This window comes from Megalobrama amblycephala, linkage group LG15 (assembly GCF_018812025.1).
Source record: "Megalobrama amblycephala isolate DHTTF-2021 linkage group LG15, ASM1881202v1, whole genome shotgun sequence".
NCBI classification, from domain to species: Eukaryota; Metazoa; Chordata; class Actinopteri; order Cypriniformes; family Xenocyprididae; genus Megalobrama; species Megalobrama amblycephala.
In genome coordinates this window covers 10,179,328-10,203,910 of record NC_063058.1, presented here as the reverse complement: position 1 = coordinate 10,203,910, position 24,583 = coordinate 10,179,328, and the positions used below count along the sequence as shown (strand labels likewise).

The 24,583-nt window shown below is 35.4% G+C and overlaps 2 protein-coding genes and 1 long non-coding RNA gene across 3 annotated transcripts in view; all 3 read left to right on the top strand.

Moving 5' to 3' along the window:
• The window catches only part of ice2 (interactor of little elongator complex ELL subunit 2), a 34,409-nt gene extending 31,556 nt beyond the window's left edge, over positions 1-2,853 (top strand). The window contains exon 15 of the mRNA XM_048158501.1: positions 2,434-2,853. Coding sequence (XP_048014458.1) covers positions 2,434-2,655 — 222 coding nt within the window. The 3' untranslated portion in view covers positions 2,656-2,853. The remainder of the gene's footprint in view (positions 1-2,433) is intronic.
• A 5,181-nt stretch (positions 2,854-8,034) lies between these two features.
• On the top strand, positions 8,035-18,894 carry anxa2a (annexin A2a). Its single transcript, XM_048158616.1, has 13 exons — positions 8,035-8,134; positions 8,917-8,977; positions 9,298-9,388; positions 10,073-10,167; positions 10,390-10,503; positions 13,450-13,540; positions 13,615-13,694; positions 13,819-13,878; positions 14,312-14,405; positions 14,493-14,588; positions 15,474-15,532; positions 15,689-15,811; positions 18,318-18,894. Exons 2-13 carry the CDS (start codon positions 8,927-8,929, stop codon positions 18,375-18,377), a joined length of 1,014 nt encoding a protein of 337 aa, XP_048014573.1. The 5' UTR covers positions 8,035-8,134; positions 8,917-8,926; the 3' UTR covers positions 18,378-18,894.
• A 2,401-nt stretch (positions 18,895-21,295) lies between these two features.
• The window catches only part of LOC125247363, a 63,337-nt gene continuing 60,049 nt past the window's right edge, over positions 21,296-24,583 (top strand). Inside the window, exon 1 of the long non-coding RNA XR_007180067.1 lies at positions 21,296-21,763. This is a non-coding gene — a long non-coding RNA (uncharacterized LOC125247363). The remainder of the gene's footprint in view (positions 21,764-24,583) is intronic.

The window sequence follows — 24,583 nt, the reverse complement described above, 5'->3', positions numbered from 1 at the left end:
CTGATAAGCTACGCAATATCGCGTTCATTATCGAAGGCGATTCATCTGCGATAATGAACGCGATATTGCGTAGCTTATCAGTGAACTACGGCTCTGTCTATTAAATGCCGCTACATTTGAAAGCAGGTGATGGTGATTTAGCGTAATCAGGGAACCGGCTTTACTGACGAAATGCAACATACTATTTATCCAGTATTTCTCTGTTGTAGTGATTATAAGAGTTGGTAAATGGAAGGTTGTTGGTTCACATGTGTGCTTCAGACATGTTGAAGTGTGGTGCTTATGTGGAAAATTTAGGTTTGAATTTAGCCTGCAACATGCCTTTTATCCAGTATTTCGGCAGTGTGGTGGTTATAGCTATGAGTTAGAAAGAACTCGCGCGTGCTGTGAGAAGATTTGTGTGCGCTCATCCCTTTATCTCAGACAGCGCGCAAATATGGAGTTATCTTTCAAGTCATGCATTTGAACGGACAAATTCACACAAAAATTGTCAACATGCACGTCTTGGCAAGTATCCTAACAAACATAGTCGGTTATGTCTTGAGTGAACGTATAACAGTCAAAAATAATTGTGCATTATGTCTTAAAGGAAAAGAAGCCTATTCCTGCTGCCTATGTTTTTAATGTTAATTAAACAACAAATGACAAAGAAATCACTCACTGCTCTTTATTTATTTATTTATTTATTTATAAATTTTATTTATTTTATTTATCTGAAAACTACTATTAGATACCTGAAAAGCACTATTTTATTTGAATCTTTACTCTATTGTATTTATTTGTGCTGTTGCTTGTAGTTTATTTGTTCTTATTTTCTTTATTTTAATTTGTCCTTTTTTCCCTGAACATAGCACATAGCATACCATACTGAAACCGTGATACAAACTCCTAATTTCCATGTATTGTGGTGTAGTGGTTAAAGCTAAGAGTTGGTGAATGTAAGGTTGCTGGTTCAAGCAGTGACTTAAGCACTTAAAGTTGTTTAAAAGGGATATGCATCTTTTACTCAAATATATTCACACACACTCAGACAACATAATCCAAGTGGACACTTTTTCGATAATATCTCAAAAGCAACATTCCTGCACAGTTGCCACACCCATGATGGTCTGGCAGTTATGCCATGAATCTGTTTGAGTAACAATTGATGGTGCAACAGTAAGTTCACTTTAGTAGTGCCTAACTTTCTTTCACTTAATTTCCGAGTTGCTTCTTAGTGATAGTGATGCTTGCCATAGCAAAGACTGCTCATACTTAGGATTACAGTTTCTTCAAATCCATAACCTCAGGTATTATACAACAGACGTGAATGATTCTAATAGCACACCGCAACCAACTGCAAAATTTGTGGTATTACTAATCTTTGCTCATTTCCCTTATTTTTGCATTTAGACCTTTGTCATCATCTAAAGCTTATTTAAAGTTAATTTTGATATATAATAATTTAATTTAAACACCGTTAAATGTAGTCTTTAGCAAATGTCAAAATGATTTTTTTATTTTATTTTAACAAAATAGTCATATTTTAATATTATCCATTTATCAATTACTGGCCATAACATGAACATAATTGTCAGTATCTGAAAATTTTAATATCGGCACAATATAAAATTTCAATGGTTGTTTTTGAATGATTGTGGTCGTTCTCTTTATACGCTGGTCAGATGCTCTTGCAACTGTGATGTGTGTTGAGACAGGTTGTAAAGATCACACCCATCCTACTCTACGCTGTGTAACACGCTTACATCATTGCATTGGTCCCTACTGAAGCACTGCCTGAGGAAACATGACACTTAAAATTTAATTGAAGCAGAAACATGTGTCAGAACCTGGGAAGTGGGAACTCACACTGTCCACATGCCACGACATGCCTACTCTTTATGCATGTCCTAAGGCATGCTAGGACATTGGAGGTGGATTTCTTTAAAAAACGAAAAAAAAGAAAAGAAAATTAAGAGATTCCTGTAATTCTCCAGTTCATGGACATCCACTATTGGGATTTGAACCAACAGCCTTTAGTCTAAAACTGCAATACTAACATCCAAATTTTGTTAGTCAAATCAAAATTTATTCAGACACCTTGAACATTTCATTCATTAATACAGTTTATTCACTATAGTCTAAAAACATGGTAATAAAATATGACAAGATCTCAGAGTTAAACTGTGCAAAACTTAAGCAAAACATGGTCAGGTCAAAGTGTCTGAATAATTTTTGTTTCCAAATTTTTATCAGTTTTACTGGTAGTCCACTGTATGAAGAATTTTTGGGTATAATATGTCACAGCTTACTTTATTTTGCTATCCTCACTTACATAAATGAACTAAAGTGTCCTGCACCCACTAGTAAAAATATATCAAAAATGTCTGAATAATTTTTGCTTTGACTGTATGTCATGATTTATCAAATGTAACTTTTCTACTTTTCATGCAGGCAAAAGTTGGGACAGGACCTAAACAACAGCAAAGAAAAAATGCTGTCAGACAGCCACGAGCAACCAGCACAACTAAACCAGCCAATCCGAATCAATCACCTAAAAAGAAGAATAAAAAAGGCGCTCGTAAGACACAGGGATGGGTGGACAACATGAGAGTCAAGCTAATGAAAGACCTGCAAACTAGCCAAACTAGTGAAGGTGAAAAGACACCATCTTGATTTCTGTACTTGATTTTTTTCAAAAGCACTTACAACCACTTTAATATTATGTACAACCAACAAAAAACGTGTATGTTGTGTATGTCTATATTTTGTACATTTTGAAGGAATCTGTGACAACACTGAAACCGTTAACATTAAAGTGTTCTATTTTGTATTATTTTGTCAGCAAGAAATAAAAAATGTTGTTTAATATAACTTCTAATACAATTCTTGTGTTCCTTAAACCTTTTTCATTGTAAAAAGTTTCTAATATTAATTCAGTGTCAGAGAGAAAGATGTGGGTGAGTCTGAAAAATTAGAGACCCACCCTACAGTATGTTCAAATATGTATACTCTCCATACTAAATATAATGCAAGATTAGAATTAGTCTATCCCTATAGACATTTTAGCATTGCTTAAAACAGCCTACTTTCACCCGTGGATTTTCAAAGTGTGCCTTTGTGTGTGTGCATTTCAGTAAAACTCCTTGCACAACTGAAGAAAAGGAATGTGACGGTTGAGAACAGGTTATATATAACACGTTATATGTCTAATAAAAATGTTGTTTTTCAATTTTAACAGAACAATTTGTAGAATTTTGAGTATGATGCTCCTGTTGTGCTCTTAGTTTCAGTTACGGTCATTAAACTAAGCGATTCTGTGGTGTAATAATCTGCTCTCACCTTGCTGGCAGTTGTTTAGAATCATTCCATCTGCATAGTTGTTTAGCAGAGCATGAATCATAAATGTATGTGCTCTTGCCCAGGGTGTAATATTACGAACTGACGAAAGACCCACCAGAGAAATACGTCAGTCGTTTGCATTACCACTGTGGACAGGTCATGGGCCGTGGCCTGCATCGACCTTTGGGTCAAAAAGGGTGTGTTAGTATTTGTGTAGATCTGGACATGTCTAATGTTTATATTTTAGTATTACTGATTTATTTATATTAATACTTTAATTTTTTATATAATATTGAATTATTGTTTTATACTTAATACTAAACAACATCAGACCCCACTGACTTTCACTGTATGGACTGTAAAACATGAATACACTGTTTAAAGGCAAAATATGTACGATTTTTGGATTCAAATATCCAAAAACCGCTAGAACAATGTTATATATTTTGTTGACTTGTGTACTTACATTATCCCAGATGTTTTCAAGAATGTTTAAATCCAAAGAAATAAGCAATTTTAACCAGGACACGGACCGTGTCCGTGCGTTGCCTATCAATGACATCATACCCATGTTACCCTCGATTTCCGTTTTAATTTTGTAGAAACCATGGAAACACCGAAGACGCTTTATAGTATAGTATAGTAGTAGTTATAGTAGTAGTAGTCTTTATTTCGAACTCAAGTTTAAAAAAAAAAAAATATATATATATATATATATATATATATATATATATATATATATACACATATATACATATATACAGTACAGTCCATATGTTTGGAACCACTAAGATTTTTAATGTTTTTAAAAGAAGTTTCGTCTGCTCACCAAGGCTACATTTATTTAATTAAAAATACAGTAAAAAAAACAGTAATATTGTGAAATATTATTACAATTTAAAATAACTGTGTACTATTTAAATATATTTGACAAAGTAATTTATTCCTGTGATGCAAAGCTGAATTTTCAGCATTGTTACTCCAGTCTTCAGTGTCACATGATCCTTCAGAAATCATTCTAATATGCTGATTTGCTGCTCAATAAACATTTATGATTATTTTCAATGTTGAAAACAGTTGTGTACTTTTTTTTTCAGGATTCCTTGATGAATAGAAAGTTCAAAAGAACAGCATTTATCTGAAATAATAATAATAATAATAATAATTAATAATAATTCCTTACATTTATATAGCGCTTTTCTGGGCACTCAAAGCGCTTTACATATTGAAGGGGGAAATTTCCTCAACCACCACCAATGTGCAGCATCCACCTGGATGATGCGACGGCAGCCATATTGCGCCAGAACGCCCACCACACACCAGCTTATTGGTGGAGAGGAGACAAAGTGATGAAGCCAATCAGTGTATGGGGATAATTAGGAGGCCATGATGGACAGAGGCCAATGGGCAAATTTGGCCAGGATGTCGGGGTTATACCCCTACTCTTTTCAAAGGCCATTCTGGGATTTATAATGACCACAGAGAGTCAGGACCTCGGTTTAACGTCTCATCCGAAGGATGAAATACAAAGCTTCTGTAGCATTATACACTACCGTTCAAAAGTTTGGGGTCAGTAAGAATTTTTATTTTTATTTTTTTGACAAGTAAAGACATTTATAATGTTACAAAAGATTAGATTTCAGATAAACACTGTTCTTTTGAACTTTCTATTCATCAAATAATCCTGAAAAAAAATATTGTACACAAATATTTTGTACAATTGTACACATTAAATGTTTATTGAGCAGCAGATCAGCATATTAGAATGATTTCTGAAGGATCATGTGACACTGAAGACTGGAGTAATGATGCTGAAAATTCAGCTTTGATCACAGGAATAAATTACTTTGTGAAATATATTCAAATAGAAAACAGTTATTTTAAATTGTAATAATATTTCACAATATTACTGTTTTTACTGTATTTTTAATTAAATAAATGTAGCCTTGGTGAGCAGACGAAACTTCTTTTAAAAACATTAAAAATCTTAGTGGTTCCAAACTTTTGGACTGTACTGTACATACATACATACATACATACACACATAATAAACAAATAATCAATAACGTAATTAACACAAATTTCAACATAATAGTATAATATTATATAGAATATATTAATATTATATTCTAATATTAATCTAGCTTACTGCAAGTGTGCAACAGATGTCTCATAGCAACGACCGAGCGAACGCACAGAGTAACATTATAACATTTTTTAACACACTCAAATGTATCTAATATGATAAACGTTGTTTTCTTTTCTACCGGCTTTGAGGTGAAAACGACGTCTCCCAAGATTCCACGCTCAATCTCGGCGTCATCAAGCTACACCTTTGTTTTGAATAGGCAACCTCTAGCGGTGAAAAATTACACATTGGGCCTTTAAAATAAAATGTGCTTTTAAGGTTTTTTTTTTTTTATTATTATTTTTAAAGCACATGAACTTATTCTGTGTTAAACAACTGTGTGATGATATGATTATTTTGTGTTATTTTAGTATCATCTATATACTATTATAGAATTGATTAAAGGTCCCGTTTTTCGTGTTTTTTTGAAGCTTTGATTGTGTTTATAGTGTGCAATATAACGTGTTCATGTTTCGCGTGTAAAAAAACACAGTATTTTTCACATAATTTACTTATCTGTATACCGCTGTTTCCACTGTCATAAAAACGGGCTGATGACTTCCTTGTTCTATGAAGTCCCTCCTTCAGAAATACGTAACGAGTTCTGATTGTGCCAGCGGTTCCTGTGTTGTGATTCGACAGCAGTTTAGCGCACCTTGCCCGGAAAGGTCACGCCTCTTACCATAACATGGAGATGCACGCGCTCAGTGTTATTGTAAACATGTCTTTAATTTTACCCTATCAATTTGAGCCGGAATCAGACCCGGTGATTGGACTGCGGGATGAAAATAACAGCGTTTCAATGACATGGCGACAAACACACTCTACAAACGCAACTCTTGTGTATTCCTGTGGGCGGAGGTTAGTCAAAAAACTGTTTTAGTGACGTCATTAAAGAAGGAAGTAGAGGGATGTAGTCCAAACTGGCCGTTCGATGTAGGCGACTTCTGTTAAATAAAATATCTCGCTTGGCATTGAACTTTGAGCTTTAAAATTTTACAGATTTTATTTATACTCTAACAACAACATTACACACTAACTAAAGTTTGAAACATGGGATCACGAAGAACGGGACCTTTAAAGGCCTGTACACACCGGGACGAATATCGCACGTGTTTATCGCCAGCATTTTTCGAGACGTTTTTGTGTTCATACCCAAGCGATTTTCACTGGCGATGCGCAGAGTGGACGTGCAAATTCACTCCCTGCCAGTATGTGGCGCTTGTGCTTAACGGTAGTGCAAATAAACATATTTATGATATTAATAAAGTTAAAGAAGATAAAAATGGCATATACATATATATATATATATATATATATATATATATATTTTTTTTTTTTTTATATATATATATATATATATATATATATATATGAGACATATGAGAGATGGTAAAATGGTAACAGAAACGGTAGTGCAAATAAATAAACAATGACAGTAGTGCAAGTGAACGGTAGTGCAAATAAACATATTTATGAAATAGACATTCTCAACTATATTTCTTTAATGTAAAACAAACAAACAAACAGAAAAAAATACAGAAATAATACACATCTATTGGTGTGGCCAAGAACTGGCAGTTTTTAACGCGGCGCGTCAAATGAAAAAAATGAACCCGAGGCATTTTTAAAAAAAATGGCGCTTTTACGCCTCGTGTTTTTCGCGTCGGTGTGCACACTCACATTGGCGCCCTTTGTTTAGTCACGAGGCGTTAAACGTCGGCGATAATCCCGCACGATATTCGTCCCGGTGTGTACAGGCCTTAATATTTTAAATTAGCTTTCATTTCTATATTTCCAGTTTTCACTTTAATAAAGTTTTAGAGGCCGTTTACGCGACACTTTTTATGCATTTATGCATATGACATTTTGGGGGCCTGAAAATGCAAACTTTTGAAAATGTGTTTCAAACTGCAAGTTTTTGAAAATGATACCTTTATTGTTTCTGCAAATTTGTGAAAATGGTGATGTCATGTGCATGTGTGTAACATGTTCGGTCTATAGACACGTAGTGTTTCTTTACAAAGTGACATCGCCACCTACTGGCCAGGCATGAATAATACATATAATTTTCGCGGATCCACGAGAACGGGGATCAATTGGACAATGCTGTCATCTGTACATGAAAAACGTAAATGAAAAACATTTTTAGTACATCGTTGTCATGTAAACGTTGTTATCTGAAATAATTTTTATTATTTTATTTTTTATATTTCTATTTAGCTAATTTATTTCTCAGTTTTAGTTATTTTAGTACTTTTAGTTGGCAATGCTTGTCACCAAAGAAAAAGAAAGTCAGGTTTGATACTACACAAGGGTGAGTAAATTACATTTTTTAAGTGGTGACTTTGAAGTCTTAAAGGGATCCCTTTAAGACTCTTAAGACTTCAAAGTTACCACTTCACAAATGGTTTACCAACACATCCTTAATTTTCCTTCAGATCAGAAACGATAAGCCACAGTTTCCTCCTCCTTTTTCATACTCTGAGAGGTTCCACCTCTTTTTAGACCATGACGAGTTGGACAGAGTGAGAGGGGCGTGTCATAGCGGGGTGGAGCCCACCTTCATTTGAGGACGAGACCTCGAGACTCCTGGACCGCCTCTGGTATTTAATCACCACACCCATCTCACACTTCATAGCTGGGATTGTTCTGCACAGCATCTGAGATCTGTTGATCACTGAAGTAAGTACAAATCTTGTTTCTTTAGTTCTTAACCTTCTGTATTCTGTATAAGGCACTTTTCAAAATAAATAACTACATGTGTTATGTTACAAGTACAATATATTTCAAGATAAACTTTTTTTCTTTTAACATTAGCAATTTTGCATGCACATAAACAGATTTCTCAAAATAAAAAAAAGACTCCTCAGGCTACAGGATTGTGTTAAATCATTAACACTTAAAACATTAACCTTATTTCATTGTGAGAAATAGATGGATCTGCCTCACTTGCTTCAAAGAATTTTCCTATCATGCACTCTCATGGGTGTGTCTGTTTGCTTAGGATTTACCAAATGCTGTTTTTTTTAAAATGACTATTTACTGGTGCTGTTTTGTCTGATTACCTAGCAACTGCTGCACATTATGTGTAGCTTTTTGCATTTAAAAAAGTTCCTTCTCACAGTTTATTTTCTTGATGGTATATAACAAAATAATGTGTTTTTTGTTAGGAAAGCTTTGTTTAATGACTCATGGGTCATTCTGGCAGTGACTAAGTTTTTCTAAACATAAGATGGGGCAATGAAGTACTGTTCTCCCTGTGAACTGGCATGCCCTCTGTGCTGTTCAGCATTACATAACTCTCTAAAACATGTGATGGGACACTCAAAGTCTTCTCTCAAGATCCAGACTGCTCTCTGTACACTTTAGGTTGCAGAAAACCAATGTAAATCAGTTGGTAATTCAATTTACAGCACATAAAGCAAAATATCATGGAAATTAATAGGTGTGGCTGCTCTCCACAGGAAATCCAGGATGGCTTTGGTTTCTGAGTTCTTAGGGCAGCTCACTCTCCAACTGGGTGGTGTAAGTTTTCATACAAGCCTTTTTATCCATAGTGAAGATGTCTATTTTCTATGGAAGCTTGTTTCTGCCACTGAATAAAAAAATACAAAAGGTAATTGTGACTTTTTATCTCACAATGCTGACTTTTTTCCTCAAAATAGCGAGATGTTAACTCGCAATTGCAAGAAAAGTCAGAATTATCAGCTATAAATACCTTTTGTATTTTTTTTATTCTGTGGCAGAAACAAGCTTTCATAATTTTCCACATGATAATGTAATGATTAATCAATCAATCAATCGAAAGCATCTATTTATGGCATTACCGCATTGTTCCACCCTAGGGGGACCCCACGTACCCTACTGTGGTGCCAGCACCTAACTTTGATCCAGATAAGGATGCTGCCAGAATTGAGACCGCTATCAAAACTAAAGGTAAGCGAGCTGAACCGCTGCCCTCTACTGGAACATGATGAGGTCATGTGAGAGGGCCAGATGTATTTGTGCCATCTATCTTGTTCAAGCCTGTAATTTGATGATGATGAGCCTTTAAACAAACAATAGACATTCATGTTTGGTCGTGGGCCTTGACCCGCCCTTTTTCTTTGTGTGCTGTACCCCGTAATGAAGTAAAAATTGGTCACAACGGGCAGCAGTGGTAGAAGTGAGTCATCATCCTGTCTGGAAGGGATTGAACCGCATGTGGAACATTTTCAGGCCAACGCCTGATTGCAGCAACAAGATTCCTCCCATTCAGTGGCTTTATAAACACTCGACTAATATTCTACTAAGGTTCTAAATGCGAAAATGATGATTTTGTCTGATTTAACATCTTTAAGTTTACCAAACATTCCAAAAATATCCAAACAGAACAGATTTGTATGACCTTTGCTAATTACATTAGCATTTGTTAGCATTTTTCTAATTCGATTTTTGTGTCATTTTATGCCCCTAATATGAAAATTAAATATTTACATGTTATATTCAATATATTTGATTCTGTCTAATTAACATTTTAAAATCGCTACACAAAAAAAGTCTAGTTTTACATGATATTTTCATATGGCTAAGTTACATTCTGATTAAAAATAAATAAATAAATATGATTGTTTGTTTTAGGTGTGGACGAGCAAACCATAATTGATGTTCTCACTAAACGGACATATAACCAAAGGCGAGAAATCGCCTTTGCATATGAAAGGAGGGCCAAGAAGGTCAGTATATATACTGTAGGGGCTTTTGCACTGAATAGTTCTAGGAACTAGCCACTAGGATAGTTCCCCGAGAACTAATTAAGTAAAATTCGGGTACTTCAGCCAATAGTTCTAGGAACTATGAAAAGGTTCCTCTGCCGCAAAAGCCCCTTATGTACTTGTGTGTTTATGTATCCTTTTCCATCTTTTTCATAATAATGCTCACTCTTCACATTTCTTCAGGATATGATCTCAGCCCTGAAGGGGGCGCTGTCTGGCTCTCTGGAAACTGTCATCCTGGGCCTCATGAAGAGCACAGCCCAGTATGATGCCTCTGAAATCAAAGGCTCCATCAAGGTGAACATTAAAGAGGACATATTATGTTTTTTTTTTTTTTTACATTTTCAGTTTTCTTTAGAGTGTATTGCTATTTGTATGAGCCCCTAAAGGGACATGGTGAAGGAAGAAAATAAGAGATAGGAGGAAAAATGATGTCAAAGCCTTCGTGTTCCCCCGAGAAACTTTGCCTTTGCTCGCAAAAGTTTTGCATTCCCACAAGAAACCTTGGTTTCGCTCGCAAAAGTTTTATGTTCCCCCGAAAAATGTTGCGTTCCCTCGCAAGAGTTTTGTTTCCCTGAAAAATGTTGTGTTCCCTTACAAAAGTTTCATGTTCCGCCGAAAAATGTTGCATTCCCTCGTTTTATGTTCCCCCGAAAAATGTTGCGTTCCCTCACAAACGTTTTGTTTCCCCGAAAAATGTTGCGTTCCCTCACAAAAGTTTTGTTTCCCTGAAAAATGTTGTGTTCCCTTACAAAAGTTTCATGTTCCGCCGAAAAATGTTGCATTCCCTCGTTTTATGTTCCCCCGAAAAATGTTGCGTTCCCTTGCAAAAGTTTTGTTTCCCCGAAAAATGTTGCGTTCCCTCACAAAAGTTATGTTCCCTGAAAAATGTTGCGTTCCCTCGCAAAAGTTATGTTCCCTGAAAAATGTTGCGTTCCCTCACAAAAGTTATGTTCCCTGAAAAATGTTGCGTTCCCTCGCAAAAGTTTTGTTTCCCCGAAAAATGTTGTGTTCCCTCACAAAAGTTATGTTCCCTGAAAAATGTTGCGTTCCCTCGCAAAAGTTATGTTCCCCGAAATATGTTGCGTTCCTCGCAAAAGTTTTATGTTCTTCGAAAAATGTTGGGTTCCCTCGCAAAAGTTTTGTTTCCCCGAAAAATGTTGCATTCCCTCGCAAAAGTTTTGTTTCCCCGAAAAATGTTGCATTCCCTCGTTTTATGTTCCCCCGAAAAATGTTGCGCTCCCTTGCAAAAGTTTCATGTTCCCCCGAAAAATGTTGCATTCCCTCGCAAAAGTTTTGTTTCCCCGAAAAATGTTGCGTTCCCTTGTTTTATGTTCCCCCGAAAAATGTTGCGTTCCCTTGCAAAAGTTTCATGTTCCCCCGAAAAAATGTTGCATTCCCTCGCAAAAGTTTTGTTTCCCCGAAAAATGTTGCGTTCCCTCGCAAAAGTTTTATGTTCCCCGAAATATGTTGCGTTCCTCGCAAAAGTTTTATGTTCTTCGAAAAATGTTGGGCTCCCTCGCAAAAGTATAGTTTCCCCGAAAAATGTTGCATTCCCTTGCAAAAGTTTTATGTTCTTCGAAAAATGTTGCGTTCCTCGCAAAAGTTTTATGTTCTTCGAAAAATGTTGGGTTCCCTCGCAAAAGTATAGTTTCCCCGAAAAATGTTGCATTCCCTTGCAAAAGTTTTATGTTCTTCGAAAAATGTTGCGTTCCTCGCAAAAGTTTTATGTTCTTCGAAAAATGTTGGGTTCCCTCGCAAAAGTATAGTTTCCCCGAAAAATTTTGCATTCCCTTGCAAAAGTTTTATGTTCTTCGAAAAATGTTGCATTCCCTTGCAAAAGTTTTGTTTCCCCGAAAAATGTTGCATTCCCTCGTTTTATGTTCCCCCGAAAAATGTTGCGCTCCCTTGCAAAAGTTTCATGTTCCCCCGAAAAATGTTGCATTCCCTCGCAAAAGTTTTATGTTCCCCGAAAAATTTTGCGTTCCCTCGCAAAAGTTTTATGTTCCCCGAAAAATGTTGGGTTCCCTTGTTTTACGTTCCCCCGAAAAATGTTGCATTCCCTTGTTTTATCTTCCCCGAAAAATGTTGCGTTCCCTCACAAAAGTTTTGTTTCCCCGAAAAATGTTGCGTTCCCTCGCAAAAGTTTTATGTTCCCCGAAAAATTTTGCGTTCCCTCGCAAAAGTTTTATGTTCCCCGAAAAATGTTGGGTTCCCTCGCAAAAGTATAGTTTCCCCGAAAAATGCTGCGTTCCTCGCAAAAGTTTTCTGTTCTTCGAAAAATGTTGGGTTCCCTCGCAAAAGTATAGTTTCCCCGAAAAATGCTGCGTTCCTCGCAAAAGTTTTCTGTTCTTCGAAAAATGCTGCGTTCCTCGCAAAAGTTTTCTGTTCTTCGAAAAATGCTGCGTTCCTCGCAAAAGTTTTCTGTTCTTCGAAAAATGCTGCGTTCCTCGCAAAAGTTTTCTGTTCTTCGAAAAATGTTGGGTTCCCTCGCAAAAGTATATTTTCCCCGAAAAATGTTGCATTCCCTTGCAAAAGTTTTATGTTCTCTGAAAAATGTTGCATTCCCTCGCAAAAGTTTTGTTCCCCAAAAAATTTTGTTCCCTCGCATAAGTTTTATGTTCTTCGAAAAATGTTGCATTCCTTCGCAAAAGTTTTCTTCCCCGAAAAATGTTGCGTTCCCTGGCAAAAGTTTTATGTTCTTTGAAAAATGTTGCATTCCCTCGCAAAACTTTTGTTCTTTGACAAACTCCAGGAATGTACACATCACAATATTGTACTCAGTATTGTACAGTATTGTACTCATTTAAATAATTCCCGTCATAGGCATATGCAAAAAAATGGGGGGCTAAGCCTGGTTGAGTTAGTAGTGTGTTGAAATTCACGGTTAGAGTAAGGGGTGTGACATTTCCGAAACACACACAAAGCGGTTGACCAAACACAACACACTGGTCCAGCTGACCAATCAGATCACATTGCACTTTTTGGAAGGAGGGGCTTCATAGAGATAGGAACTAAACAGAGCATTACTGACAGACTGGGAAGAGAGGTGCTGCAACAATGTCAAATACGTGGAAAACAAAGTGATTTATGAACATTCAAGCCTGAAAACATTCTAGTAGACCTCAAAAACAATCAAGATTTTTAAAAAGGCCTCTTTAAAGACACTTTTTATTGCTTAGAAGAAATGGGAGTTAAATCTACATGTCAAGGTTCTCAAAAGCATAATATCTGTGTTTTCAGGGTCTTGGAACAGATGAAGAGTCTCTGATTGAGATTGTCTGCTCTCGAAGCAATGCTGAGCTCTTGGAGATTAAGAAAGTCTACAAGGAATGTGAGTATGGGAGTATTTAAGTGCACTTATTAGAAGCATGTGGTTGTGATATAAACCTGCGTGCCTTATCGCAGTGTTCAAGAAGGACCTGGAGAAGGATGTGGCTGGAGATACTTCTGGAGACTTTGCTAAACTCCTGCTGGCTCTGGTTGAGGTGGGGTAAACATTTCTCGTGTACTTCAAATAGTATGTGGAACCATTTAAGAGTCTGAATTAAGATCCTGAGAATTTCTGTTTAACATATTATTTGTAATTTCTCAAACCATGATGGACATCAGACCAAGAGAGATGAGCCCAGCTCCGTCGTTGACTACCAGAAAATCGATGAAGATGCCAGAGTAAGTTCTTGTGGTTTATCTCTCAGCATTTAATTGAAACATAAAATGATTAAATATGTGGATTTATTATTTGGAAATCAAGCATATATTAGAGCAAAAGTATTTAATATTAGTATTTAAACTTCAGTTTAACTATTAAACTATATATATATATATATATATATATATATATATATATATATATATATATATATATATATATATATACACACACACATATATATATATATATATATATATATATATATATATATAATACACAATATTAATATTTAACCTTAAAAAATGTAAATAAAATACATTTAATAAATAATAAATACATTTGTTTATAATACATTATATATAAACTGTTGATTTATAGAAATTATATATTTATCAATTTACTATTTATTTCCATTTATTTTAAATATTGCTATATTTATATTCTGTGTAGGCCCTGTATGAGGCAGGAGTCAAACGGAAAGGCACTGATGTAAAGTGCTGGATCTCCATCATGTCTGAGAGAAGCGTTCCTCACCTCCAGAAAGGTTCGAGAGCCTTTTAAACCCCTTTTTGCATCCCATAAGATAACAGCACACATATAATTAATTTGAATTTCGTGTTTCTTTTTGCAGTGTTTGACAGATACAAGAGCTACAGCCCCTATGACATGCAGGAGAGCATCCGCAAAGAGGTGAAAGGAGATCTGGAGAAGTCCTTCCTTACCTTGGGTGAGACTTTACTTTGAAGACCCAATGAAGCTCAGTTTTCCTTCCAGTGCTGATGTATATCCTGTTGAAACAGGAAGTTATATAGCGGGATATAGCAAAGTGCTCATCTGTTTTTGTATAGCTAGCCTTTAACCTTGAATCAAGCAATTAAGACACTTTAAAAATAAATCAATTTCAACCACTTGCTTCAATAAATTAAGGTTAGAACAGGAAATGAAGTATGAGCATTAGTGGAACCAAAGAAACACAGCAAAAGCATGATAAGCTACTTGCTAATGCTAGTCATATGGAGGTGGTATTTATAATTCTGGAGGAGGGACATTCTCTTTCTTAATCATCAAACTTTTTGGTCCATTTTGCAGGAAGACAAAGTTAATTTTAAATGCGTCTATATATGTTAAATTTGTTCAACTTTAGCATACACACTAGCATTCAAAAGTTTGCAATTGTTTACATTTAGTCACTAATGCTCAGCAAGACTGATCAAAAATACAGAAATCTTATGAAATATTACTACAATTTAAGTGTTTTCTGTGTCAAGTCACCTTTATTTTTATAGTGCTTTATACAATACAGATTCTTTCAAAGCAGCTTTACAGTGATAACAGGAAAATAATGATTCAATGATGCAAAGTTTGATTCTACTGTAAAGTAGCTCTAAATAAGAAAAGAAAATTAATAATTTCCTTCAAAAAGTTAAATCTTACTGGCCCCAGACTTTTGAACGGTAGTGTAGATTACCTTAAAACTAAGACTTTGACTAAAAGCCACAAAAGTCTTTAGAAAAGGCTTTAAGTTCAAGTCAAATCCAAAGTTTTTTTATGAGTCAGAAAGCTACTATTAACCCAGCAGCTGAATCTAATTTCCACATCTTCTGTTCCTTAGTTCAGTGCTTTGAAAACAAACAGCTGTATTTCGCCAACAGACTTCAAGACGCCATGAAGGTAAAATACGTTTCATCTACTAACACTTTCATGGGCTTGGAAGAAAGTATTAAAAAGTTCATCTGTAATGTATCTGCGGGTGTTTCAGATGTCTTGCAGGAGAATTGCATCAGGCGGTGCGCTACTCTTTTAATGTTGCGTATTTGTGTCTTTTAGAGCAAAGGAGCGAAGGAAAAGGTGCTGACCCGGATCATGGTGTCCAGGTGCGAGGTGGACCTCAAAAAGATCAGACAAGAGTTCAAGGCCCACAACGGAAAGTCTCTGTACCAGACCATTGCTGTACGTTCCTGTAATACTGTTTTCCAATTACTATATACCAAGGTGGAAAAGTATGGAAGCTTGTTTCTGCCACTGAATAAAAAAATTAAAAAGGTAATTGCGACTTTATATCTCACAATTCTGAGAAATAAAGTCGCAATTCTAAAAAGTAAAGCCAGAATTGTGAGATCTTTCTTTCTTCTTGTAATTACAAGTTTATATCTCACAATTCTGACTTTTTCTTGCAATTACGAGTTATATCTCGTGATTCTGACTTTTTTCTCGCAATTATGAGTTTATTTTTCATAATTGCGAGTTTATCTCAGCTCTGACTTTTTTCTCATAATTACAAGTTTATATCTGGCAACTCTGACTTTTCCACAATTACGAGTTTCTCAGTTCTGCATTTTCGTGTAATTACAAGTTTATATCTCTCAATTCTGACTTTTTTTCTCAATTACGAGTTTATCTCGGTTCTGACTTTTTTCTCGCGATTGCAAGTTTATATTTGGCAATTCTGACTTTTTTCTCAGTTGCAAGTTTATCTTGGTTCTCAATTTTTTCTCGCAATTGCAATTTTATATCTGGCAATTCTGATTTTTTCACACATTGCGAATTGAGAACTTTTTTCTCACAATTATGAGTTTATCTCGGTTCTGACTTTTCTCGCAATTGCAAGTTTATATCTCGCACTTCTAACTTTTTCCTCATAATTGCGAGTTTATCTTGGTTCTGACTTTTTTTCTCATAATTGCGAGTTTATCTCGGTTCTGAATTTTCTCGCAATTACAAGTTTATATCTCGCACTTCTAACTTTTTTCTCATAATTACAAGTTTATATCTGGCAATTCTGACTTTTCCACAATTACGAGTTTCTCAGTTCTGCATTTTCGTGTAATTACAAGTTTATATCTCTCAATTCTGACTTTTTTTCTCAATTACGAGTTTATCTCGGTTCTGACTTTTTTCTCGCGATTGCAAGTTTATATTTGGCAATTCTGACTTTTTTCTCGCAATTACGAGTTTATCTCGGTTCTAACTTTTTTCTCACGATTGCAAGTTTATATTTGGCAATTCTGACTTTTTTCTCAGTTGCAAGTTTATCTTGGTTCTCAATTTTTTCTCGCAATTGCAATTTTATATCTAGCAATTCTGATTTTTTCACACATTGCGAATTGAGAACTTTTTTCTCACAATTATGAGTTTATCTCGGTTCTGACTTTTCTCGCAATTGCAAGTTTATATCTCGCACTTCTAACTTTTTCCTCATAATTGCGAGTTTATCTTGGTTCTGACTTTTTTTCTCATAATTGCGAGTTTATCTCGGTTCTGAATTTTCTCGCAATTACAAGTTTATATCTCGCACTTCTAACTTTTTCCTCATAATTGCGAGTTTATCTCGGTTCTGACTTTTCTCGCAATTGCGAGTTTATATTTCACAATTCTGACTTTTCTCAAAATTGCGAATTTATATTTTGGTATTCTGACTTTTTCTCGCAATTACAAGTTTATATCTCGCAATACTGACTTTTTTACCTCATAATTGCGAGTTTATCTAGGTTCTGAATTTTCTCGCAATTACAAGTTTATATCTCGTACTTCTAACTTCTTCCTCATAATTGTGAGTTTATCTCGGGTCTGACTTTTCTCGCAATTGCGAGTTTATATTTCACAATTCTGACTTTTTTCTCAAAATTCTGACTTTTTCTCGCAATTACAAGTTTATATCTCGCAATACTGACTTTTTTTACCTCATAATTGCGAGTTTATCTAGGTTCTGAATTTTCTCGCAATTGCAAGTTTATATCTCTCAATACTGACTTTTTTTACCTCATAATTGCAAGTTTATCTTGGCTCTGACTTTTCTCGCAATTGCGAGTTTATATTTCACAATTCTGACTTTTTTTCTCATAATTGCGAGTTTATCTCGGTTCTGAATTTTCTCGCAATTACAAGTTTATATCTCGCAATACTGACTTTTTTACCTCATAATTGCGAGTTTATCTAGGTTCTGACTTTTCTCGCAATTGCGAGTTTATCTTTTGCTATTCTGACTTTTTCTTGGAATTGCAAGTTTATATCTCAAAATTCTAACTTTTTTCTCACAACTGTGAGTTTATCTCACGTTTCTAACATTTTTCTTTATTTATTGCGCCCTTTATAACTTGCAATTGCGACCTTATTTCTCAGAATTATGAGTTCATAATGTATCTCACAATTCTAACTTTCTAACTTGCAATTTCGACTTTATGTCTCAGAATTGCAACTTTATATCTCGCAGTTTTGACTTTAAAACTTGCAATTGAGAGTTTATATCACAATTCTGAGGAAAAAAAGTCAGAATAGCAAGATATAAACTTGCAATTGCGAGAAAAAATCTGAATTGTGAGATAAAAAGTTCCAATTACCTTTTTTATTTTTTATTCTATGGCGGAAACAAGCTTTCATAGAAGGCCGATCCTATGGGATTAGATATTGAGGAGCCTCTAAATATGTATTGCTTTATATCTGTGTTTAATTTTCTCAGGAGCACACAAAGGGAGACTACCAGAAGGCCCTGCTGAGCCTGTGCGGTGGAGACGATTAAATCAACCATACCAACAGAGTCTGAGAAGGACTGCGAGAAGGACTCAAGCTCTGCGCAGGTTCAGACATAGATCTCCTGTGCCTGGCCTTGAATATAGTCCCTACCCTGCTGCAGCTTTAGAGACAGGCATCTAATAAACATACACTCGCTTAGACTGGAATTAACCATGTGTTTTCCATTAAGAAGGATTGCAACATGAACTACACTCTTAAAAATAAAGGTTTTTGGTTCCCCAAAGAACCTTTCAGTGAACAGTTCTTAAAAGAACCATTATTTTTCTTTTTCCACTAGGAAGAACGTTTTGTGGAATGGAAAGGATCCAGGGATAATAAGCTTCTTCAAGGAACCATTAAGGCCAATAAAGAACCTATATTTTTAAGAGTGTATGGAAGATCTAAATGTGCCATTTAGCCACTGTAAACTGAATCAGCAATAAAGTGGACTGATATTAGCGCACTTTTCTGAACAGACAGATGTACCCCTTTTTTCTATTCTAAGAAATAAAACAAAACATTAATTTCTGCCTCTTTTTTTGTCTTCTAAAGTAACAGTCATATGTTGGACTTTTTTATTTGCATTTATATGAGATTTAGATACAATGAGCCTTCAAAGAATTATTTGGACACTACATTTGAACATGAATGAACAATTTAAAATGTCTTGTAAAATTTTATATACACATATTACACATTTTTAAAGAGCCTTTAGTTTTCAAAAATATACATTTATTTATTGGATGTTTACAAGGGGTACTAGGGGATTGCAAATTTTTGATTAAAAAAATGTAACAAGAAAAAATGCTTTGGACCACTGTTGTGAAAACACTACACAAATAAATGCTACTTATTAATTATTTTAATTAATTATTTATTATAACTTTTTCAAATAATGTATTAATTTTTTGCCTTTAGTACTGTAAACATATTTAAAGAATACATTGTCTTTATATTATAACAATATTTTTTTCTTTTCAAACACTATAAATGAATCTGCTTTTGCTGCCTTTGTATTTTAGGAAAGAGGTCCTTCGAATGGGAATCACTATATTTTGCTCGCATTTGGCATTAAAAAGTTGGTAAACCTCCATCTTACAAACCCAAATACTTTTTAGGCATTTTGCAAGTTGTAAATCAGCTGCAAGTAGTGGGTTGCATTTATTATGTATTTCCACTAGAGAGCGATAGAGCCACAGGGTGCGTTTGTGTGGCTGAAAGCCAGAAAACATCTACCACTTGCTGTGGGATTACTTTGATGTTTGCAACTGCCTTTTTAATTATTATTTTTCATTCAATAACAAATACTTAATATTTGATCTCCAATGAAATTAACATATTTTATCCCTTTAGTTTTAAAAGAAATTAAAAAGTAGTAACTTAGAAAAGAGAGAGTATTTTTCTGCTGTTTGAGATTCTGCTTGGAATCAAATTTAAATATGCTTTACATACATGAATTACATATCACCACATAAAGGGTTTAATTACAAAACACTTTCCCTGACTGGATACTTGAGGGAATCCGGCGTCGTATTTTAACACCCAATCATTTCCATGATAATCACCCACAACATATTGACACGCCTCAGCCAGTCCATTCATTTCACTACATAATCGGCCAACGACTCAATGTCATTTAGATGTGAATTTCCTCTCTAGACGTGCTTTATGGGAGCAATAAAACTGTTTTCACGCTGCCTTCTCCTGTTCATTCTTTGGCGAGGAGGCTTTATTTAGATGTTTTAATCATTAGTGTGTTTTGCTGTGTTTGTTTGGTGCTAATTTTTTAATTAAAAATGTTAATTTAACCTCCAGCTAACTTGATTAGCATACCAGAAAGAGGTTCCTCCACTAGATCTTTCCCCTGTTTAGTTTGTGGTCTCTGAGGGTGAGATCCGCTGAAGAGTTGACAATGCATTTCCAACGGCCCCAGCAGGCCTCGTTCCTTTATAGAGAGAGAAACCTAATGAGAGAGAAACGATCGGAGTAAGATAGGAATTAAAATGAATAAAGGGCCTAGATATCTCTCACCTCTCTCCGCACAGCCGCTTGGAGATCTTGAACTGGACAGCTTTTCACATGGATGATGTTTCCTACAAATAGAAAGGGATGAAATTTTAGCTACTGCATAGAGGGAAAAAATAATGAACGTACATTATAATTAACGAACAAAAAAAAAAGAAGAAAAAAAAAGATTTATATATATTTATATATATGTGTGTGTCTTTTTTCAAATATAGTATAGTTCATGCCCATTAAATAATCAATCCAACTTTCATTTTAATGTATTTATAGGTTAAATGTTTCATATTAACTAAGATTAATAAATGTTTTGGAATCATTTTTCATTGTTAGTTCATGTTAACTATTATACTAACTAATGTTAACAAATGCAACCTTATTGTAAAGTGTTACCATTTTGTTTTGTATAGTGGCCTTCATCCCATTATAATTAGAATATAATCTAATTTTAAAATTAGTTACAAAATATGTAAATTTATTTAAAAACATTACAGGTTATTATTGTTGCACAAATGAGTGCATTTCTAGCTGTTGTGTGAATAAAAATATTATGTGTTTAAATATTTAATAGCATTAAATTTTAATTTTGTGACTTTTTATGCCATAATACATAAAAATGCATACTTGAAATGCCATAAATACATAAAAATGCATACTTATAGGATACATAATGCTTTTTTTAACCAAAAGAAAAAAAGAAAGGGGTAATAATAAAAATCGCTTAAAAGACAGCTTTATAAACACTGAAATTATGCAAATAAGTAGCCTATAATAATTTGGGGTAAAATAATAAATTATTTTCATATAATAGAAGTGCAAGGAATGAGTGTAATTCTCTTACAATAATATTAGGCTATAAAAATGTTATTCAGATAACTTTTTCAGACAACTAAAGAAGATCTACATTCAGATCACTAGAGGACGAAAATTCCTTCTAAAGTTTATAAGCCTTAAAATTTATTATCATTTTGAGATAATATTGATGAGGACATTACCCCTTTGTGCTGTTTTATGTTTATTGCCAATAAAAGATAAAATACAGAGTAAAGGGGGTTAAAACAGTATTTTGCAAAGCAGGCCTGAGATTTACTTCGAGCTCCAGTGACAGATTAATTTCTGTGTCATAAAGAGGAGAGTACCTCTCATATTTTTTCCGTTTTATGTGGATGTACAACATGCTGTTCTTCTCGAAGGCTCTGGCCCATCGGGACCCGCGCGGAATCCGGAGGGAACTCTCTCCCGGATTGAAACGACGCAATTTAGCACGGCAAACGCCGGCATTCAATCATTCAGATGAGACCTGGAGCCCATGAATGTCAAAGGGAGACCACATCACCAACAACACGAGGAGGCCTCGATGAAAACACGCCGGTATGGGAAGAGAAAATGATTGACGTTTTTCAAATGGCTTGTGGTCAAGTGTGTTCAAATATGATTACATTAATCTAATGTTCGGTGAAGGGGGTTTGTCTGTGGATCTCAAAGGGAAAACAGTATCATGTAGGCCTATTGTATTTTCGTTATTTTCCGTTCACACACAGCGATTTGCTAAGCAGCGTCAGTTTACTTTGCCTACCATGGACTGTAAAACGGATCACGTGAACTCTACTGTTTCATATTACTGTTGAACTTGGGCTGGAATCGGAAGATACTTTTAAAATTTAGACCATATCTTTATTCTTACCTTCTATAGGTTTAGTGAGAGTAGAATTGCAAAATTCAGCCTAGCTTGTGCTGTTTATCGAAACTGTGACGCGAACTTGACACATGCACACTAAAAAAGGTTCATTTTTGTCCAATGTCTGCGCTGTTTCTCTATGACTGAAAAAAGGCTTTGCACTTGTTTAGACTTTAGTTGAGGGTATCCTTTCATTTCCCTCATACAAGCGGTCGTCTTCAGTTGTGTGTTGTTGTTTTTCGTGTCCTTTTTTTTCTATTTCGACTGTGAAATGCCTGGGCCAGTGCTGTAACCTTGTGGAGAAAATAATTAGTGCAAAAAAAAAAAAAAAAAAAAATTCAAGGCACATGCAAGCTGATTAAAGTCCTGGGTATACTTTTTTTGTATGCGTATTTGACTCATCCGCGTACACAGGCGTTCAACGCATGCGCAGTTTTGAGCAATCTCTCGCCACGAGTTACAACACAACACAAATTCTTTCATGCAAGCTAATTAGCTAGCTAGCTAGATATCAGTCTGTTAGCTTTTTTGGAAAATATCGTCATTCGGTATAACCAAAAGTGTCATTCGGTAAAACCGAAATTTTGGTTAAACCGAATGACTTTTTTGGTGACAAATTTTGTCCATCTTGTTAAAACTGACAAAAGCAGTGTTAAAGGGTTAGTTCACCCAAAAATGAAAATTCTGTCATTTATTACTCACCATCATGGCGTTCCACACCCGTAAGACCTTCATTAATCTTCAGAACACAAATTAAGATATTTTTGTTGAAATCCGATGACTCAGTGAGGCCTCCTATAGGGAACAATGACATTTCCTCTCTCAAGATCCATAAAGGTACTAAAAACATATTTAAATCAGTTCATGTGAGTACAGTGGTTCAATATTAATATTATAAAGCGACGAGAATATTTTTGGTGCGCCAAAAAAATTAAATAAAAAAAATAACGTCTTATATAGCGATGGCCGATTTCAAAACACTTTTGAAGCTTTGGAGTATTATGAATCTTTTGTGTCGAATCAGCGGTTCGGAGCGCCAAAGTCACGTGATTTCAGCAGTTTGACATGCGATCCGAATCATGATTCAACACAAAATATCCATAACGCTCCGAAGCTTCCTGAAGCAGTGTTTTGAAATCGTCCATCACTAAATAAGTCGTTATTTTGTTTTTTTTGGTGCACCAAAAATATTCTCGTCACTTTATAATATTAATATTGAACCACTGTACTCCCATGAACTGATTTAAATATGTTTTTAGTACATTAATGGATCTTGAGAGAGGAAATGTCATTGCTGGCTATGCCTCACTGAGCCATCAGATTTCAACAAAAACATCTTAATTTGTGTTCTGAAGAATAACGAAGGTCTTACGGGTGTGGAACGGCATGAGGGTGAGTAAAAAATGACATGATTTTCATTTTTGGGTGAACTAACCCTTTAATTGATTATAAAAACCACATAATCTCATTGTTAACACTTAATAAAACTTCAGAATGAATTAAATCTCCATTATGTTTTTTTACACTTTAAAAAACCTTATTCGTCAATGACCCATATACTCTGGAAATGGTAAGACTAGTATGCTAGAACATAGCCAATAAAAACGGACTACACTCGGTTGATTAGTTGCTACAGTTGGCTATGTGAATGTCCCTTTAGAGAGCACAGCTGTTCAGATGCTAGTAGACAGCAGTCCTCATGAAGAGGGGGCTGTGTAATACAGATTTCGTCCCCTCTTGTCGTCTGTATTGATGCCCATGGCCTGCCTGACTACTTGTGCAGTGCTGGGTATTTAATTATGGACTAGACTAGAGAAGTTCCCAGTCATAATGGGACATAGTGTGCTTGCTTATGTCGGTGTGTGTGCATGTGTGATCCCATGTCCTCTGGAAAACAGTATCTCCACAGGCTAGGCCAGAAGAGCTGCTCAACATCCTCACCAGCTACCTAAAACACAAGCAGTCTGAGGATGCCAGAGTTTGATTAATATTTCCTTAATTCTCATTATTTTATATTTCGAAGGTCTCGGCTGTCCCGTGCGTTCATTAGTGGTGTAGTCGGCGGTGCGTATGGTAAACACCGACCCCAGCCTCTGTACTCTAGCCTCTGGGCACACGGGCTCCGCATAAGGACTGACGTGTTGAGAGGTGGCCCGTCTCCAGCAGACGCTCTCTCTGGATGGGAAGATGGGGTTGGTGCCTTTGGTGTTGTCATGACAGCTTCCTTTTATGAAGCTCAAACTCAGACAACAGAGGAAGCGCTGCTAAGAGTCATTCTGTCACCACGGCACAGGCTATAACTGAAACAACAGCACTGAAAAACACTGTTGTCCTTCCTGTCTTTGTTGTGGGGACTGTATACAATTATTGACTCATGGTTGAATATTCCTTAATTGTAAGTTTTGTGGAGATATCCGTTAGCATTCCCATTCTTCTCAATGGCAGTTTCTCGGCTAGGTAAAGGCCCTGAAATGCTTCAAGCAAGCTAAATTGAAGAACAAACTGGTGTGAAG

Coding starts and splice junctions, on each gene's coding strand:
- anxa2a (XM_048158616.1), top strand. CDS start 8,927: ATGGCTTTGGTTTCTGAGTTCTTAGGGCAGCTCACTCTCCAACTGGGT. Junction 10,168..10,389: donor ATGAAAGGAGGGCCAAGAAG/GTCAGTATATAT, acceptor ACATTTCTTCAG/GATATGATCTCAGCCCTGAA. Junction 13,541..13,614: donor TAAGAAAGTCTACAAGGAAT/GTGAGTATGGGA, acceptor GCCTTATCGCAG/TGTTCAAGAAGGACCTGGAG.